Raw genomic sequence first — 21254 nt, 5'->3', positions numbered from 1 at the left:
AAGTAGGGGTGTCAAAAATTACCGGGGAACCGGAACCGGAACCAGAAAACCGGGAAACCGGAAAACCGGAAACCGGGAAACCGGGGTCCCGGTTCCGGTTCCGGTTTGAAAAATCTAAAAACCGGGTACCCCGGTTCCGGTACCGGTTTTTGGTACCCGGTTTTTACCGGGAATACCGGAACCGGGTTTCCATTTTATTTAATAATATTTATATATTATTATATTTATATATTAATATATATATTATATATATTAATATTTTTTACACTTAGGTTTAGGTTTAGGGTATTTTAAAAAATTAAATTTTTATTTCTAAGGCCCAAATAGGCAAAAACAATGATTTTTTAGGATTTTTGGACTTTTTAAGGTTTATTTTTTAATTATTTGGAACAATCACAACAAAACCACTTTAATTTAGACAAAAAAACTAATAGATTTTTAAAAAATGGGCCAACTTAAGAAAAAAAAAATTGGCTTATTTTAGGCCCAATACCTAAAATAAGCCCAAAAATCAATTTTTTAAAAAAACCGGTTACCGGACCGGGTAATACCGGAACCGGCCAGTAACCGGGACCCCGGTTAACAGGGGTCCCGGTTCCGGTTCCGGTTTCTCAAAATTGAGAACCGGGGTACCCCGGTTCCGGTTCCGGTTTTGGCCAAAAACCGGGAAACCGGACCGGGTTGACACCCCTAGGTTTAAGTGTCTTTACTATTTCTCTCTCCCATAATCTTATATCTCAGTCGTTTTTTTTTTTATGTTTTTTAATTAATTGTGCTAACTCTGTCTCCCATAATTTTATGTTTCAACCGTTTTTTTTTTCACAACCCAACGCATGTTTTTTTTTTTTCATGCCTCCTACCCTTTTTTTTTGGCATAATTTTATATATGAATCTTTTTTTTCTTTTTTTTCTTTCATTAATTGTTCTAACTCTCATTCTCCCATAATCTCTCTCTCTCTCCCATAATTTATGTTTCAACCTTTTTCTTTTTTTTTTTTTTTTACATAACCCAACGCACTAACTTCCTTGCAACATTCAAAACTTTTTTTTGTTTTTGCGCTTTTTTTTTTTTTTTTCTTTGCGCATGCCTCCAGCCTTTTTTTACAAGTTACAACATCCAAAATTCCAAATCACTCTCTTCTCGTGTTTGTCTTTTAGTGCCTGTCAACATCCAAATCTCTCCACTCATTTTACTAAGTGAACAATCTCGATCTCTCAATTTTGTTACCATTCTTTAGGTTAGTGTGTTTTCGTTTGAACTTTAGTTTGTCATTGAGTATTATTTGGATTTAAGAATCAGCATTTATCTTGTGTTTTTGTATTGTTAATATATTGTTAATCTGGATTAACGATTTACGAGTGATTGCTTTTGCGTTCTTTGGAAATAATTTTTTGCAATACATGTTGAGGTATTTTCATTATTTTTCTTAAGTTTTTCATTAGTTTGTTTACTTTGGTTTGTAGCATTAATTTCTTTATGTTGTGAGTATACAATTTTCTCGATACATTTTGTATATAATATATTGCATTATGTTGATTATACCCTTTAGTTAAAATAATATTATATATTTTAGTTAAATTAGTTTGTTATCGAGTATTATTTGTATTTAACAATCAACCTTTCTTAAGAGCCATTGTAGTTTTTAAATACAACAATAATTTTTTAAAAAAATCATGAATTTTATTTATATGGTTTCTTTACTTTTTTTTTGTATCATTACTTTATTAAAGGATTTGCAGGTTCAATTTTCTTTAATTAAAATTGCATTTTCAGAATTAAGATAATATATTTTTTAAAATATATTATTGTGCTGATGGAACATTATAATGTGTTTTTATTTGAGTTTTGTGTTTTATATTGTTAAATTGGATTAACAATTTTACGAAAAAAATTTACATACTCTTTTTTTGTGTTCAATATCAATATATAGATATGAAATGCATGTTTTTTTGTGTTACTTTGATAAAAATACCTCAACCCTCTTAAAAAAAAAAGAAAAAAAAATGTAATTGGGTATTAACTATATTTTGTTTTTGTGAACTTTATAAATGAAGTGTTATATAATTATACTTTTTAGTTGAAATATTGAATTAAATGATACGATTTAGAAATTTATTTTAAAAATAAATCAATCGTTGAATTTTATTGTTTATTTTAAAAACATAAACAAACTAGATGTTTTGTCTCCCATTGATATATCTTAAGTTTTATTGTTAACATAAAATATATCAACCTTTTTTAACAGCCAATAAACTGTTGTTGTTTTTGAAGACAACAATTAAAAAAAAATAAAAATTTATATATATATATTTTATGATTCGGTATTAACACTATTTTGTTTTTGTTATGTTTTTTTTTTCTTCAATTAGTACTCTTTTTGTATGATTTAGATAAAAATTGCAACTTCATAAGTAATACTCTGTTTCTATTTTCATTATTATTCTTACTTTTTTTTTTAATACATCATCGTTTAACTTTATTGTTTTTTTTTTAAATAAAGAAATTATATGTTTTGTCTCGCATGGCTATATCTTAAGCTTTATTTTAAAAAGACAATATATCAACCTTTTTTAACGGCTGATAAACTGTTGTTGTTTTTATATACAACAATAAAAAAAATTAAAAATCTAAAATTTTATTTATATAGTTTCTTTACTTTGTATTGTAAAGTTAATTTATTAAAGGAATTGCATGTTCAATTTCTTCTTTTTTCTTTTAGTCTGTAAGTGCGCGTTTTTTTTTTTTTGTTTTTTTTTTTTTTTCAATTAGTATTCTGTTTGTATGTTTTTTCTTTGATAAAATTTGCAACTTCATAAATAATAATTTGTTTCTATATAATATTTTTTATTCTTTGTTTTTGTAACATTAATTTCTTAATTTTCCTAATTTCCTTTTCCAGGTATCATTTATAAATTTTAAAACATTAGTTTGGTAGGAATTATAAAACATTACTCAAAACATGAATATACACCAATGCACACGACTATCATTTATAACATAAATTACAGTAACTATTTACAATATGCATTATAATATTATGTAAATTGTCTCTTAAATTAATGTCTGTAACTATTGAATACAAGTGATTGCTTTTGCGTTCTTTGGAAATAATTTGCAATAGGTGTTGAGGTATTTTCATTATTTTTCTTAAGTTTTTCATTAGTTTGTTTACTTTGTTTTGTAGCATTAATTTCTTTATGTTGTGAGTATACAATTTTCTCGATACATGTTGTATGTATTATATTGCATTATGTTGATTATATTCTTTAGTTAAAATAATATTATATATTTTAGTTAAATTTGATGTACTAAATGATAGGATTTATAGATTCGTCATGAATTTTTTTTCCTCGCAATTATGCAATAGGAAAATAGAAACAAAATGGAAAATACTAAACTTCCACGACATCGAAGGTGGATGATTATGAATGCAAAAAAATCTATGCAATTTAGGGATTGCGACAACGTTCAACCAATGGATTCAATTAGTCAAAGTATGACAAATAATAGGAATGAAATGGAGAATGAGAGACATTCACAACATAAACGACGTAAAACAAATCAATGAGTTATTAGTGTGGATAATGGAAGTGGCTCTAGCCAAGTTAGGGATGTCAACTGCGTTTAACCAACATATTCAACTGGTCAAAGTGTGACAGAAGGCGGATCCAGCTATAGTTCAGGCACAGAAGATATTACAAGTAAATGACTTAACTAAATTTATTTGATAAAAAATATGAAAAGCTTAGAACAATGTTAAATTTAATCCAACATTTCTTTCTTTCTTTACTTCTATTTCATACAGGGAAATTTGTTGAACCTTGGAATTTTGGTGAACCATCATGTGTATGTGAATATTGTGGTGTGATAGTATGGTATGAAGAAAGAACAACAAAATCTAGGAAGCCTCCTAATCCTAAATTTTCTCTATGTTGTATGGAAGGTCAAGCCCAGTTTCCTTTGCTTAAGAAACCACCTATTATTCTTGAAGAATTGCTAAATCCTGCTGGTAGGCAGCGTTCAAAAAACTTTAAGGCACAAATAAGAAGTTATAATTTTATGTTTATTATGACATTAATGGGTGGGAATGTGGATAATAGTTTTAACGATGGAAGAGATCGTTATATTTTTCGCCTTAATGGTCAAAACCACCACAGAATTGGATCATTACTCCCAAATGACGGCTTGAACTCGCGTTTTGCGTAGTTATATTTTTACGACACTGAAAATGAAGTTCCAAATAGAATAAATTCCTTGAATCGCTCTGACAATAACCTTGACCGATCTATTGTTGATGTCCTGGTCCAAATGCTAGATGAATCAAATGTATTGGTGAAGATCTTTCATATGGCTAGAGATCGTTTTAGAGAAGATAATGTCTACCACTTAAGATTACGTATTATTGAATAACGATCAACCAATGGAAGAGAGCACAATCTTCCCACATGTTCTGAAATTGCTACAATTATTGTCGGTGACATTGGTGTTGAGAATGCACACCGTGATGTTATTGTGGATTATAAAGAAGGTGGATTACAGAGGATCAACGAGTTGCATCTGTCGTATATGGCATTGCAATATCCTCTTCTATTTCCATATGAAGAGGATGGATTTAGGCTTGGCATTTTACATAGAAGTGTTAGTGGAACTAGACATAACACAAACAATTATGTAACAATGAGGGAGTACTATGCATACTGGTTGCAAGAACGTCAAGGTGAAGGAAATACTTTGATATATGGTGGCCGCTTATTTCAATAGGTTGTTGTTGATGCATACACATGTATTGAAAGAATGCAGCTTATGTGGATAAGACGTAACCAAAGTGTATTGATGATTGAATTGTATAGTGGTCTGAGGGATGCAGTTATGAGGGGAGATACCACCCCTGCATCTATTGGGAAAAGAATTGCTTTGCCTTCGACTTTTATGGGAAGCCCAAGATATATGATTGAGAATTATCAAGATGCAATGACAATTTGTAGATGGGCAGACTATCTCGATTTATTTATTACTTTCACTTGCAATGCGAAATGGCCGGAGATCGAAAGCTTTCTATCTATGAATCCTGGTCAGAAACTTGAGGATCGACCTTATATACTTGCATGAGTCTTTAAGTTCAAGCTTGATCAGCTATTATATGACTTAAAGCATGTCCGACACTTTGGGAGATTACTGGCTGGTATTCTAAACTAACCATTTTTGTTATCTTCTAATTTTTAATTTTTATACCCAACATAATTAAATTTCTATTGTGCTTACAGTTGTCTACACTATTGAATCCCAAAAGAGAGGATTGTCTCATGCTCATATATTGCTTTTTCTACATCCCGAGGACAAACATCCAACACCAGTAGAAATAGATAGGATAATCTCTGCAGAAGTTCCAGATTTGATAAAGAATCTTTCAGTTTGCTTGTAGACTCTTTATCATCATCAAGCAAACCAAGAGCGTAACATGTTGACTTGAAAGTTGGGTACAACACACTATTTACAGTTCTTATTTCCTCAAAAGACCGAGATCCTTTAACAATGTTAAGTAACATTCGCAAATAAAATCATTCACCACATCTAGGATGAGAGTAGAATATCCGTCCTATACATAATCTTTGCTTCCTCAATTTCCATTCCTTGTCTTTGTTATGCCAAACCCATTTGGAAGGGAAATTAGAATAACTCAATTCTCTTGCTTCTTCATACAAAGCATTTGTTTTCATCCATTCAGTAAATTTAGTCTTTCTAATATTTGGTTGATTTAAAACATTATCTAAGTAATCTGAATCATCAAACATGACCGGTTGTTCATGTTCAAGATGAAAATTTAATCTCTCAATTGCAGGTTCTCGATAATGGATTTCAAACTGAAAGATTCTCCAACATGCCTCTATAGCCGACACATATCTGCAATCTAAATATGCTTTTATTTCATCAATATCTATCACATGTTGTATTCCAGTAGATCCATCGACGTGTAGATTTTCTTCAAGAATTAAAGTTCACGATCAGGTCCTTTATTTATATATTTGAATAAGTACTTGATAGACCTTGAACGATTACACCACTCAACATTTATGTGTGACTGATATTTCACCAGTAAGTCAATATTGTAAGGAACTATAAATCGATTGTCAAGTTTGACACCATTTTTTTTTTTCAAATCTTCCATTGTTCCTCCTTTTATACATTGGAAAGCCATCTTCATCAACTGTAGTTTTAGAGTAAAATCTCTTTGAAAAATGCTTGTTACATTTGTTGCCAATCATACAACTTGATTTTGGATTTATAGAGCCGCAAGGACCATGTACCATAAATTATTTGACAACATCATAAGCTTAAGGATCTTTGTTCAAATCTGGAACTTCTGCGAAGATTATCCTATCTATTTCTACTGGTGTTGGATGTTTGTCCTCAGGATGTAGAAAAAGCAATATATGAGCATGAGGCAATCCTCTCTTTTGGGATTCAATAATGTAGACAACTATAAGCACAATAGAAATTTAATTATGTTGGGTATAAAAATTAAAAATTAGAAGATAACAAAAATGGTTAGTTTAGAATACCAGCCAGTAATCTCCCAAAGTGTCGGCCATGCTTTAAGTCGTATAATAGCTGATCGAGCTTAATCTTAAAGACTCATGCAAGTATATCAGGTTGATCCTCAGGTTTCTGATCAGGATTCATAGATAGAAAGCTTTCGATCTCCGGCCATTTCGCATTGCAAGTGAAAGTAATAAATAAATCAGTATAGCCTGTCCATCTACAAATTGCCATTACATCTTGATAATTCTCAATCATATATCTTGGGCTTCCCGTAAAAGTCGAAGGCAAAACAATTCTTTTCCCAACAGATGCAGGGGTGGTATCTCCCCTCATAACTGAATCCTTCAGACCACTGTATAATCCAATCCTCAATGCAATTTGGTTGATGGTTACGTCTTACCCACATAAGCCGCATTCCTTCAATACATGTGTATGCATCAACAACAAACTGCTGAAATAAGCGGCTACCATATATCAAAGTATTTCCTTCACCTTGACGTTCTTGCAACCGGAATGCATAGTACTCCCTCATTGTTACATAATTGTTTGTGTTATGTCTAGTTCTATTAACACTTCTATGTAAAATGCCAAGCCTAAATCCATCCTCTCCATATGGAAATAGAAGAGGATACTGGAATGCCATATATGACGGATGCAACTTGTTGATCCTCTGTAATCCACCTTCTTTATAATCCACAATAACATTGCCGTGTGCATTCTCAACACCAATGTCACTGACGATAATTGTAGCAATTTCAGAACATCTGGAAAGATTGTGCTCTCTTCCATCGGTTGATCGTGATTCGATAATACGTAATTTTAAGTGGTGGACAATATCTTCTCTAAAACGATCTCTAGTCATCCGAAAGATCTTCACCAATACATTTGATTCATCTAGCATTTGGAATAGGACATCAACAATAGATCGGTCAAGGTTATTGTCAGAGCGATTCAAGGAATTCATTCTATTTGGAACTTCATTTTCAGTGTCATAAAAATATAACTGCGCAAAATGTGGGTTCAAGTCGTCACCTGGGAGTAATGATCCAATTCTGTGGTGGTTTTGACCATTAAGGCAAAAAATATAACGACCTCTTCCATCGTTAATATTATTATTCACATTCCCACCAATTGATGTCATAACAAACATAAAATTATAACTTCTTATTTGTGCCTTAAAGTTTTTTGAACTCTGCCTACCACCAGGATTTAGCAAGTCTTCAAGAATAATAGGTGGTTTATTAAGCAAAGGCAACTTGACTTGACCTTCCATACAACATAGAGAAAATTTAGGATTAAGAGGCTTCCTAGATTTTGTTGTTCTTTCTTCATATCATACTATCGCACCACAATATTCACATACACATGATGGTTCACCAAAATTCCAAGGTTCAACAAATTTCCCTGTATGAAATAGAAGTAAAGAAAGAAAGAAAGAAATGTTGGATTAAATTTAATGTTGTTCTAAGATTTTCATATTTTTTATCAAATAAATTTAGTTAAGTCATTTACTTGTAATATCTTCTGTGCCTGAACCATAGCTAAATCCACCTTCTGTCATACTTTGACCAGTTGAATATGTTGGTTGAACACAATTGACATCCCTAACTTGGCTAGAGCCACTTCCATTATCCACACTAATAACTCCTCGATTTGTTTTACGTCGTTTATGTTGTGAACGTTTCTCATTCTCCATTTGGTTTCTATTATTTGTCATACTTTGACCAATTGAATCTGTTAGTTGAACGTTGTCGCAATCCCTAACTTGCCTAGATTTTTTTGCATTCATAATCAACCGCCTTCGATGTCGTGAAAGTCTAGTATTTTCCATTTTGTTTCTATTTTCCTATTGCATAATTATGGGGAAAAAAATTAATGACGAATCTATAAATCCTATCATTTAGTACATCAAATTTAACTAAAATATATAATATTATTTTAACTAAAGAGTATAATCAACATAATGCAATATAATACATACAACATGTATCGAGAAAATTGTACACTCACAACATAAAGAAATTAATGCTACAAAATAAAGTAAACAAACTAATGAAAAACTTAAGAAAAATAATGAAAATACCTCAACACCTATTGCAAATTTTTTCCAAAGAACGCAAAAGCAATCACCTGTATGCAATAGTTACAGACATTAATTTAAGAGACAATTTACATAATATTATAATGCATATTGTAAATAGTTACTGTAATTTATGTTATAAATGATAGTCGTGTGCATTGGTGTATATTCATGTTTTGAGTAATGTTTTATAATTCCTACCAAACTAATGTTTTAAAATTTATAAATGATACGTGGAAAAGGAAATTAGGAAAATTAAGAAATTAATGTTACAAAAACAAAGAATACAAAATATTATATAGAAACAAATTATTATTTATGAAGTTGCAAATTTTATCAAAGAAAAAACATACAAACAGAATACTAATTGACAAAAAAAAAAAAAAATGCGCACATACATACTAAAAGAAAAAAGAAGAAATTGAACATGCAATTCCTTTAATAAATTAACTTTACGATACAAAGTAAAAAACTATATAAATAGAATTTTAGATTTTTAATTTTATTTTTTTTATTGTTGTATATAAAAACAACAGCAGTTTATCTGCCATTAAAAAAGGTTGATATATTGTCTTTTTAAAATAAAGCTTAAGATATATCCATGCGAGACAAAACATATAATTTCTTTATTTAAAAAAAAAAAAAACAATAAAGTTAAACGATGATGTATTAAAAAAAAAATGTAAGAAGAATAATGAAAATAGAAACAGAGTATTACTTATGAAGTCGCAATTTTTATCTAAATCATACAAAAAGAGTACTAATTGAAGAAAAAAAAAACATAACAAAAACAAAATAGTGTTAATACCGAATCATAATATATATATATATATATATATATTATCGTAATTCTAAATTGAACATACACAAATATATACTAAAAAAAAAAAAGATACAAAATAAAGTAAATAAATTAATAATACAAAATAAAGTAAAGAAACTATATAAATAAAATTAATAGTTTTAATTTTTTTTTAATTGTTTTCTTTAAAAACAACAACAGTTTATTGGCTTTTAAAAAAGGTTGATATTTTTATGTTAACAATAAAACTTAAGATATATCAATGGGAGACAAAACATCTAGTTTGTTTATGTTTTTTAAATAAACAATAAAATTGAACGATTGATTTATTTTAAAAATAAATTTCTAAATCGTATAATTTAATTCAATATTTCAACTAAAAAGTATAACTATATAACACTTCATTTATAAAGTTCACAAAAACAAAATATAGTTAATACCCAATTACATTTTTTTTTTTTTTTTTAAGAGGGTTAAGGTATTTTTATCAAAGTAACACAAAAAAAATATGTATTTCATATCTATACATTGATATATGAACGCAAAAAAGAGTCTGTAAATTTTTTCGTAAAATTGTTAATCCAGTTTAAATATAAAACACAAAACTCAAATAAAAACACATTATAATGTTCCATCAGCACAATAATATATTTTTAAAAATATATTATCTTAATTCTGAAAATGTAATTTTAATTAAAGAAAATTGAACTTTCAAATCCTTTAATAAAGTAATGATACAAAATAAAGTAAAGAAACCATATAAATAAAATTCATGATTTTTAAGAATTTTTATTGCTGTATTTAAAAACAACAACGGCTCTTAAGAAAGGTTCATTCTTAAATACAAATAATACCCAATAACAAACTAATTTAACTAAAATATATAATATTATTTTAACTAAAGAGTATAATCAAAATAATGCAATATATTACATACAAAATGTATCGAGAAAATTGTATACTCACAACATAAAGAAATTTAATGCTACAAAACAAAGTAAACAAACTAATGAAAACCTTAAGAAAAATACTGAAAAAATACCTCAACACCTATTGCAAAAATTATTTCCAAAGAACGCGAAAGCATCATTCGAATTATTAATCCAAGCAAATCATATTAATCTAGATTAACAATACTAACAATACAAAACATTGATCACAAACGCCGATTCCCAAACACAAATGTAACACCAAACAAACCAAACCAAACAACAACCGAAAAATGGTTACAAACCGAGAGGAGTTTGTGATTGTTCACCTTTAGTAAAATTACTTTGGATGTGGTAAGGCACCGAAGACAAAACGTATTGTAAAAAGAGTAAAATACGCTTAAATCAAGCACCGTGACATTAACAATACAAAAACACAATACATCTTCCATTAGTACAATAAAAATATATTAAAAAATTTATTTAAGTTTGAAATTACAATTTTATTAAACAAAACATATACACATACGACCGGAAAAAAAAATGAACATGCAAATACAAGAATAAACAATCACAAATTTTTTTTGCAAAGAGTTGTGCTATTATTGAATTCTTGTAATACTCAACTACAAAATAGAAGTTTCAAAACAAAACACACTAACCTCAGTGTGGAGAGATTTAGTCAAGAAGGCACTAAAAAAGACAAACACTGAAGAGAGTGATTTGGGATTTTGATGTTGTAACTTGTGTGCTGTGGAGGTTTCCATAAAAGATTCCCGTCCAGGATAAAAAATTTTTTTAAAAAAAAAAAACGCCTGAAACATTGGGAGAATGAGAGTTAGCCCAATTAATTAAAGAAAAAAAAAAAAAAAACTGATTGAGATATAAAATTATGCCAAAAAAAAAAACATGCATTGAGTTGTGGAAAAAAAAAAAACGGTTGAAACATAAATTATGGGAGAGAGAGAAAGAGAGAGTTAGCACAATTAATTTGTTTTAAAAAAAAAAAAAACCGATTGAGATATAAAATTATGAGAGAGAGAAATAGTTAAGACACTTAAACCATATAATTAGTTTAGAGAGAGAAAAGAAAAGGTTCAAACATAAAATTATATTACAAAAAAAAGGTTGAAACATAAATTACGGAAGAGAGAGAGATTATGAGAGAGTGAGATTTAGCACAATTAATTAAAGAAAAAAATAAAACCGATTTAGATATAAAATTATGCCAAAAAAAAAGGGGGGGGGGTAGGGGGCATGCCAAAAAAAACATGTGTTGGGTTATGGGAGAGAGAGAGAGAAACGTGGGAGATGGCATAAATTATGGGAGAGAGATTATGGGAGATTGAGAGTTCGTAAAATTAATTTTAAAAAAAAAAAAACGATTTGTTAAGAGATTATGAGAGAGAGATTTAAAATTATAGGAGAGAAAACAAAAAACGGTTGAAATATAAATTATGGGAGAGTGAGATTTAGCACAATTAATTAAACCATAGAATTAGTTTAAGACATTTAAGTAGAGATAGAGGAAGAAAGAGAGACGTGGGAGATGGAGTTAAGAGGACACGTGTCGTAATTCTAAGCGCTCCCTATGTCAAAACTCGGCTTATATATGTACTGAGTTTTAGAAACAAGAAAATTAAGTATACATGTTAGAGTTCGTTTTGGATTTGGATAATCAGTAAATTAATAAATTGTAATGTGCTAAAAAGGAAGGATAAAAGAATAAAACTACCTTTTTCTTGTAATCCCTTTTAAATTAATTCATCCACCGACAGACAATTAAATACAATATAGAAAAGGAAAACCTTTATTAATTATCGAGATAATCAAGTTAGAGTCATATGACATTACTTTTTTGTAGCAGAAGCGCGCAGGCTACAGCCTCCAGGTTTGTTTCTAAATCACAGTTATGTTTAGTCAACCTCCGGAGTCTTTTAAGAAATCTCTAATTAAGTAATTTAAACCCCAAGTTCCTATTTCAGTCTTCACCTTCTGGAACCTCAGATTTTCATTATTTTCAGCATATCCTCCAGGTTAATCTTTGTTCCAGTATACTCGGCTTACGTAAAATATTCAATTTATTCCCAAGTCAATTTTAATTAGAAAGGGAAAAAAAATTAATGGTAAATCGAGCATATCATGTTAGCCAAGCATGCTAAGAGAATACAAAATATTAGTTCTTTTTCTAATTTTTTGTGCAATTTTAATTTCAATAAGATTTTTGGTTCTGATGTTTTTCTTTGATTTCAAATAGGTTCTTCTATCAACCTATCGATTAATTAATTAGCCATATGTCACGTCATGTGGATTTCAGCTGATTTGTACCTAATGTACATGTCATGTGATATATTACATTAATTTACATATATGATTTGTAATTTTAAATTTTTATTTAGAGAATCATATATTCATTCATATATAAAAGTCGAGTTTTGACTTAAGAAGTGCTTAGAATTACGACATGTATCCTAGACCAGATTTCCCATTATTTAAACAAAAGCCATATTAAAAACGTACATTTTTAAAAAAATGCTTGGGTTATCCAACAATTGCAATTTAAAGTAGCTTTTAAGTTTACAAATAACCCAATTAGCAAATGACCTTATTATTTGCGTTGTCAAATCACCATGATTGATCATATGATGAGCAGAGAATTTTTCCTCTTTCAAATGTTGGTCCAATAACCCAATCATCAGAATATTCTGTCCAGAATAATGCTAGATCAATAATTCTTTTATGACATGTTGACATATATATGTCAACAAGCAATTGAAGCAACGTCAATGACTTAATATATATTTTTTTTAATATGCTTCATTTACATACCGACGTGTCAGCATATTATAAAAGAGTTGTAAAGGAGATTTAAGTTTAACATTTTCTTCCAACCAAAATTAACTCAATAGAAGGTTGTGGGAAATTTGAATCAAACAACATTAATTCAAATTAGTTTGAAATCCATTACAAAATTGATGTAGGTCAACGAGCCTTGTCTGCAAGCTCGTATGGACAGTCCTCAATCCGAGAGCCTCGTCTAAAGTCCTCGCCTAGAGACTGTCCAGACACTTATGTTTATTTATAGTTTTTACACTTTATGTGAGTGATAGTCCGGACGACATTATGTCCTGTTTGAACGGGCATCGTATTTTCTTTATGTTTAGGTTAGGTTACGGGTGCCGTTGCTAAGTTTATGTCGTGGCCGTTTGGACGACCTTATGTTCCATCTGGACGAGCTCCATAGAAGTTCAATTCCGAGTTTATTTCGTATTTTAATAAGGTTTGGGAGCCTATAAATACATGCTTATAACCTCAAGAAATGCAAATTTAGATTATTATTGAGTTTGTTTAATAAGAATTACTCAGAGTTGAGTTTCTTCTTTGTTTCCTTCAAAACCTAGAGAGTACTTAGCTTTTCAAGAAAATTTCTTAAATTACTTGATAGAATAAAGATCTAGAAATACCTATCCATTCCTTAATGTTGTTATTCACTGCAGCCCCCTAAGTCACGCTGCAATCAAAAATGGAGAGAACTATCTAAAGAAAAGTTTCAATTTTGATTGATAAAATGGTAATAGAATACCAAAAGGCCCAAAACATAAGGCCACATTTGACAAAGAAGTACTAGAAAGAAACAGAAAATGCTCACTCATAAAAGTTAAACAAATAGGCCAATGGATGTAAATTCAAATTCTAGTTTCTGATACATTAGAAAAAGATGGATAGATATAAGTAAAAAATATATTGTGCACGATTAGATCATGGCACGACAAACTGCTATTTGTTAAACAATGGGTAAAAGCACACTCTTCACTTCCCTGGAGAACTTAAATTGGAGTAAACTGCCAGCCATTCTGAAATGGGTATCATCAAGTAGATTAGATGGTGGCATTTTTTAGAGTGAGATTTTTTAGATCGCGTAGAAATGTCCCTGTTACATTCCCACCCACGTCTGGGAATGTCTCACACCCATGAAGAGGCTTCATTTTGCCTGTTCGATCAACTTCCACTGGATACCTTAATAGGTGACCCTTCATTTCTGTTACCCCATCAGCTACATATTGTCTCCAGTTGAGCTCGCTCATGGACCGTACCTGTCTCACACATTCAAGGCTCTCTGGTTGCTTGAAGCATTCCTCCAGCACTCCAGTGTGCTCTGCCCATAATGACATTCTGTATCCATAGATCTGCATCCATATGTTAGCAGATAGTCACGCATTATTGAAAAATTATAATATAACAACATTGATGATCTATAATGGCAAGTTGTGTGACACCCCGGTTTCTTACTCGGAAGATGAAAAGTCTATGCAAAATGAGTGAATTTTTTAAAGTATTCATAGATGCCGAGTCTCATATTGGTTTTTTACTAATTTGGATAAGTGAGACTGGACTTTATGTGATTCTAAAAAAGCCCCAAATTGATTAATCATTTTAGAGTAATAGGTATGGATGTAACTAACGGTTTTTTTGAATCCTTACAAGTTGACAATTGAGAATCCAAATTGACTTTCTTAGAGGTACACGTACACCCTTTTGCATTATGTCCCAAAACTATGAACTGAAAGGGGACCACAGGACATTGCTGGGTGAGCAGCAAGACTGACACCAACAGTCTTTCTCAAGCCTCAAAACATATTATTCTTGGAAGACATAAGCCTTAGAGACAAATATATAAGCAAACAGCCAAACCAAGCTTGACACAATGTTTTGTTTCTTTAATTCAAAAACTTGTGGCTTTGATAATCACCAAGTGAGACAACCAAAGAGTAATTGTTGGCATTTTAGTGACATTCTGGTTCACTTAGTGTCTTTGCCATATATATATATAGACATACATATCTTGTACGTAGCAAGGTAAATGCAGAAAGTTGTATTTTATTAGGCTTACCTGTCCATGTGGACTAGAATGTTTTGTTTGCCACGTGTGATTAGGCTGATATGCACCCATTGCTATTTCAGTGTCTCTGGTGCCAGACATTGACCGCTGGTTGATATTTGCAGACCCCAGTATGACATACTCATCATCCACAATCATTCCTTTTGAGTGGACATAAATCATAAAACGCCTACTCTTCCGAGTAAGAGCCTGAAACATATATAAATGGAAATATGAGATTTGGAAAAGATCGAGAAAGCTGAAACTGTAATCAGGCATGCAGATAAGGGAAATACTTGAGGAGTACTCTGTTCAGCAGTTGAATTGCTTTCGTCTAAATTGACTTCCCTGTCTGGTGCCTCACGATTGCCAAGGCAAAAGAAATTCAAATAGTCTTGTGGCTCATACTTGTTCTCAAGTCCAACCTCCTTTAAAGCCTTGTAAATCATTTCATACATCATTTGCATTGTTTTGTGCTGCAGCAGCCAAGAATGAAACCAGGTGGAATTTAATAAACCCACAAATAATGCCATGCTTTCTTAAGCAACAATAGACAAGAGAATAATTAATGAAGTACCTGCCAATACAGAATCTGCTGAGTGGTAGTGCTTGTAGGAACACCTTCTGGCCACATTGGGATAATAATATATGCAGAGAATCTCTCCTTCGCTTTTATTTTGTTGGAGATTTTGAGAGCAATTTCCATTGGTATTAAATTGTTTGCACCTGCAGAGAAATATATATACTTTTTATGATGACAAATTCAATGGGATATCCCATTTTCATGCAGTCAAGAAAATTTCAAGAAAGGAAAAAAGTAGCAAAGAACAAATCTACTGTTCCTTTATTCTTAATCTCATATGTTAGAAGCCCTCGCCTAAATCTTTGTGAGAATCCCAGTTGAATGAAGATCCGAGGAAGTACTGATTCTCAATATAAATGAATTTTTGGGCAGAACGGATTGCATTCACATATGCTGTATGGATGCTCATGTCTATAAGTACATTCTTCCCGCATACAAGATTCTGTCACAAGAATATTGTAAACACATTAGTCCATCAACCTTCATTCTGAACAAAGTCAAATGCATTATTTTTATAAGCAGGCTGAAAAAGCCAAAGATTTTCCTCACCGTTTTCGTAGCATCTGTTGGGTCCTTTGGAAATCCTTCCACAGAATTGGAATCAATTGAACGAAAAACCTTCACTTGCAGAAAATTTTACAAGAAGAAAGAAATAAACCACATTGGGAAAAGATGAAGAATTGAAAAATCTAACTTCAATATGAATATACCTGTACATGCCAATCATCTGGATCATTGTGACTTTGGCAAGGAATATCTGCCATACCAATGATTTGAGGAATTCTTTCAATCCTGAGTAGCGCATCATCATCATCATGCGATGCTTTTAGCTTCTCAAGTCCGTGGAGTTTTGCTTCCTTTAAAAAGCGTTGAATTCCGTGGAGTTTTGCTTCCCTTAACCAGCGCTCCTCAAAATTGGTGAGGATGTCATATGCAGCTGGACCATCAATACGAGAATGCAAATCATGCCATGGTTGTCTTGGACAACCAACAGGAGGCTCCTGCATGTTTAAGTTACAAATCAAATATGTTAAAATGGGAAAAAAAAAACCCACTTGGTGTTCATCATTATACTTTAAAATAGATCCCATCTCCGAGGTATTCTGAGGAAATTCCCCTTCATATTACACATCACCAATAAGGGGAATTGAGAAAATTAATTGAATGATTTACCGTGAAGCTTGGGTTATAAAAGTCGCCTTTGTGCACTGTTTGTAGTGTACTGAAAAGAGAATGTTTTGGAGTGTCATATCGGCCCATGCATAGATCAAGACCTCCAACAAATGCCACCATCTTTCTTTTATATTGACCTGCATCAGCATCCACAATCACTGTTTTCTGATGATGGGTAAAGATTATGCCAGCCTCCTGACAATCAAAAAGAAAAATGGGTCAACTATGTTTATAACTTGTTCAACTTTCAACAGGATAAAGGCAGGTTTTCATTGTTCAAAGTCTTGTTAAAACAAAAGATGCTCCGAAAAATGTTAGCCAACAACATATAGAATTATGAGATAAATCAGCATCAAGTAACATTACGAGATACAAATATATAGCTGTTGCTTCAAAGAAACGGCATTATCCATATCTAACCATTTTCTTGATCCAGCTATGACGTTTTCTACCAGATCGAGGGCACAGAAGCACTTTCACCGAAGAGTGCTTGAAAAAATGGCGAGTCTCCTCATCTTTGGTTCCCATGTGGCCTTTCTGCATATTATAGAAATAAACGAATACATTGTAATAAAATCTCCTTGAATATAAAGAAGAGATTACATAAAAGTAAACAATAATAACGCAAAAGATAAAATCTCTTTAATTAGACATTCCTTACTGTTTTATATCCAAAAATGCTGTGAGAAGTAGGATCATCCCATACAAGGAGCAGCACCCTTACACCTTCCTGTGATTTGGCCTTGAGAAGATCCCCCAACATGCAATTATCAGTTGCGCTTTTACCATCTCGAATTAGTCTAACATTGTAGTTCACCGACCACCCTGCAATGTATATCAAACGTTGTGCCTGTTTTATTGCTTCATAGATGTCATGCCAACAATCCCTGTGCTCATACTCAACATCACCATCAAGCTTCAAATTGGGAAGGCAACCATCATGATGATGAACATGAGCATCTTGATAGAGTGTCACTTTTCCACCTCTCCTAAGTGGAAAGTAGGTGCCAGGGACCCCATGATAAAGGTTCATGACTTTGTCCACTGGGGTGTACTGAATCGATAAACTCAATACAGCACCAGCCTTACAAGGCTCCCCGCTATCACCGAGGATGGGGAAGGTTCCCTCAATCTTCATGCCAGAGGCAGAGCATAATTCCTCAACTGGAATTCCCACAGCACCCATAATCTGCGAACCAACAACATCATTGTCTTTGACAACAAAATGCACTTCTGCAGCAGAATGTGCAACAGGAACATTAAAATGCTGCTTCCAAACAGGGTTCTCACTGTTACTTATCACAAAAGTCCTCCCGATTATAGCGCCTAGTACTGATACTATGACATAGGGATCACTGGTTATCTTCTTAGACATCTGCTCTTCTATTTTGCTGCCAAATTTCCCAGGTAATTTCGAAAGCATGCCATGGCTTATGTCCACTAAACTTTTATGAAACTTATCCTTGTTAGGAAGGTTTTTGGCCTCCCAGACCCAAATATCTAAGTTTCCATGTAACAGACAAAACTGGAGAGAAGCCTTGTTGGTCTGAAATGGCACACTTTGTTGACCCTGAGCCCCAAATGACAGAGATTCAGTATAAGAAGGATGGGCCATATCACAATAACAGAATTCAAGATCGCAATTTGGAAAATAGGCACAGAATTGTCTTGTTATTCAAGACGAAAGCAAGAATTGGCACTGAACTGTGTTGGTCAACTCCACAGAAAGAAGTCGTACCAAAATGAATCTGGGATAGCTTCTTCCCCTGGCTTCACAGCAGAACCAGGCTCAAGCCTGCAGGTTTTTCAGTCTAAAAATAAATCACAACTTCACAAGTATTTGCTAGTCAACCTCCGGAGTCAATTAAGAAACCTCCAAGAAATTTTATGTATCTCCCTTCAACATCTTCCCCATTTTTTCCTTTGTCATGTCTCGTACAAATATCTCGTCATCGTCATAGCTAGTCGTTTTCTTTGTTTATGTTGACAGCAGAGAAATTTTGGTGAAGCTCCAGAGTTCATATATATTTTTTCAATGGCTTTGAATGATCTGGCGTTCAATAGTAGTAGAAAGTTCTTTATTATGGATAAATTTCATTGCTTTTCACCTTCTCTTACTCATGCAGAAAATTGCATTTGGGTTTTTTGATTTTTTACACCATTATTCATATTACCCGCAGGCCACCCCAGGGGTTGGCAAACCACCCCTTGCCCTGTTGCCCACCCCTGGGGTGGCTTGCGGCCACCCCATAGTGGCCAGGGTGGCTTCAATTTTTATTTTTTTTTAATATTAAAATTTTAAATTAAATTAATAAAAAAATTAGTATGCTGACGGGGCAAAACGGTGCATTTTGATTGGAACTAACGGGCGTTACGAAAATTTAACAGTAGGGATTTATTTAGCATTTTGATTAACTCATGGAGTAAAAAGTCTAAAAAAAAAAAAAAAACATAAGGAGTTTTTAGTTTTAGCGGATTGACTCAAGAACTTATAATATATTTATTCTTTTTAATTTTGATTTTTGATTTTTTTTTTTTTTTATTGAAATTGATACAGATACATTATATATATATCCAGTCGAAGTTGATCAAACAGGCAAAGTGAAGCCTCTTCCTCGCTATGAGACATTCCTAGACGTAGGCGGGAATGTAACGGTTACATTTACAGTCATTCAAGAAAATCTCACTATCTAATCTACTTGATGATATCGATTCCAAAATGGCTGACAGTTTACTCCAATTTAAGTTCAGCAATGAAGAGTGTGCTTCTATGCAATGTTTGACAAATAGCAATATCTCATGTCATGATCCAATCGTGCAGTATATATATTTTTTTATCTATATTGTTTGGATACAGAACCTCAATAATTTTGTTACTCGGATTGCTATCAGTTCGGCCAACAAATGTGAGATTTGGGTATTTGAATCCTATTTGTTCATCTTTTTCTAATGTATCAGAAAGTAGAATTTGAAATTACATTCATTAGCCTATTTGTTCAACATTGTTTTTGAAAGATTTTTTTTTTCTTTCTAATACTTCTTTGTCAATTTTGGCCTTGTGGTTGGGGCTTTTGGTATTCTATTATCATCATATCAATCAAAATTGAAACTTTTTCTTAAAGAGTTCTCTCAATTTTCTAATGGATTTCAAATTTATTTGAATTAAGGTTTTTGATTCAAATTTCGGTCCATGTTGGTAGGAAGAAAAATGTTGAACCTACAACTCATTTACAATTATTTTACAACTTGTTGACACGTGTTAGTATGTGATTGGAGAATATTAATTTTGTTTTTTTAAGTAAATGACGTTGCTCAAATCACATATGGACATATGTTAGCAAGTTGTAAAAGAATTGTAAATTAAAGAGTAGCAAGTCTAGCATTACTCTATCTGGAATAATATTTCTAATGAAAGGGTTATTGGACCAGCCATTGGAAAAGGGTAAAACAAGATAGCACACGGCGTGCTATGCACGCCAGTGCAAAAAAAAAATTTTTTTTTTTTTTTTTTGTATTAAAATATTAAAAAAAAAAAAATTCCTTCACGGCGTGCTATGCACGCCGCGTACTCCCAATCACGTCTCATTGGAAAATGATAATTCTCAGCCCATCATATGCTACATCATGGTGATTTGACTATTCAAATAATTGGATGATTTGCTAACTTAGAAGCTACTTTAAATTGTAAATCTTCAATAACCCAAGCATTTCTCATTTTGTCTTCCTCATATATTGGATATCGGATATAAAGGGTGCATTTGGGATTGCAATTTCATAAAAATAATCTGCATTTTTAAAAGATATTGTAAAACGTAAGACGTTTGACATTGCGATTTAAAAAACACTTAATTTAAAATAGGAAAAAAAAATGTGATTTCTATAAGTAGGCTAAGGGTGCTTATTTGAAAAGGTGCGAATGAATAACAAATATTTGATTAAAAAGTATTTTTTAACATGTTTTACCAAACACTTTTACGATTTTAAAAAGTAGCGATTTTAAAAACGCAATTTTTAAAATCGCACTTATTGAACTCGTCATCTCAAATAGACCCTAATTATCAATATTTAATACATTTATTGTAGGAAGAGACCTAACAAAAAAAAAAAAAAAAAAAAAAATGTTGTCCATGTTACATACAAAACAGGATCTCCATAAATTTGTTGGTCAAATTGCTAACAATTTTGGCAACAATTATAACAGAGATCATACAGAACCCACCTACCTAGGTAGGTGCTAGGCAACCTAAAATTTGTTTGGGCTAATGGA

At 31.8% G+C, this 21254-nt stretch overlaps 2 protein-coding genes across 2 annotated transcripts; both read right to left on the bottom strand.

The window, feature by feature from the left end:
* Positions 1-6634: 6634 nt before the first annotated feature.
* On the bottom strand, positions 6635-8237 carry LOC132174366 (uncharacterized). Its single transcript, XM_059586033.1, has 4 exons — positions 8054-8237; positions 7889-7945; positions 6942-7807; positions 6635-6883 (listed from the first exon to the last, which is right to left on the bottom strand). The coding sequence occupies exons 1-4, from the start codon at positions 8235-8237 to the stop codon at positions 6635-6637; spliced, it is 1356 nt and encodes a 451-aa protein (XP_059442016.1).
* Positions 8238-14132: 5895 nt separating this feature from the next.
* Positions 14133-18602, bottom strand: LOC132173951 (phospholipase D gamma 1-like). Its single transcript, XM_059585643.1, has 10 exons — positions 17649-18602; positions 17408-17524; positions 16988-17182; positions 16525-16815; positions 16364-16432; positions 16109-16256; positions 15809-15957; positions 15528-15707; positions 15244-15441; positions 14133-14539 (listed from the first exon to the last, which is right to left on the bottom strand). The coding sequence occupies exons 1-10, from the start codon at positions 18600-18602 to the stop codon at positions 14231-14233; spliced, it is 2610 nt and encodes an 869-aa protein (XP_059441626.1). The 3' UTR covers positions 14133-14230.
* Positions 18603-21254: the final 2652 nt, after the last annotated feature.

The sequence above is a fragment of the Corylus avellana genome, chromosome ca3 (genome assembly GCF_901000735.1).
Source record: "Corylus avellana chromosome ca3, CavTom2PMs-1.0".
In the NCBI taxonomy this organism is placed as follows: Eukaryota; Viridiplantae; Streptophyta; class Magnoliopsida; order Fagales; family Betulaceae; genus Corylus; species Corylus avellana.
This window is presented reverse-complemented; position numbering and strand designations above follow the sequence as displayed.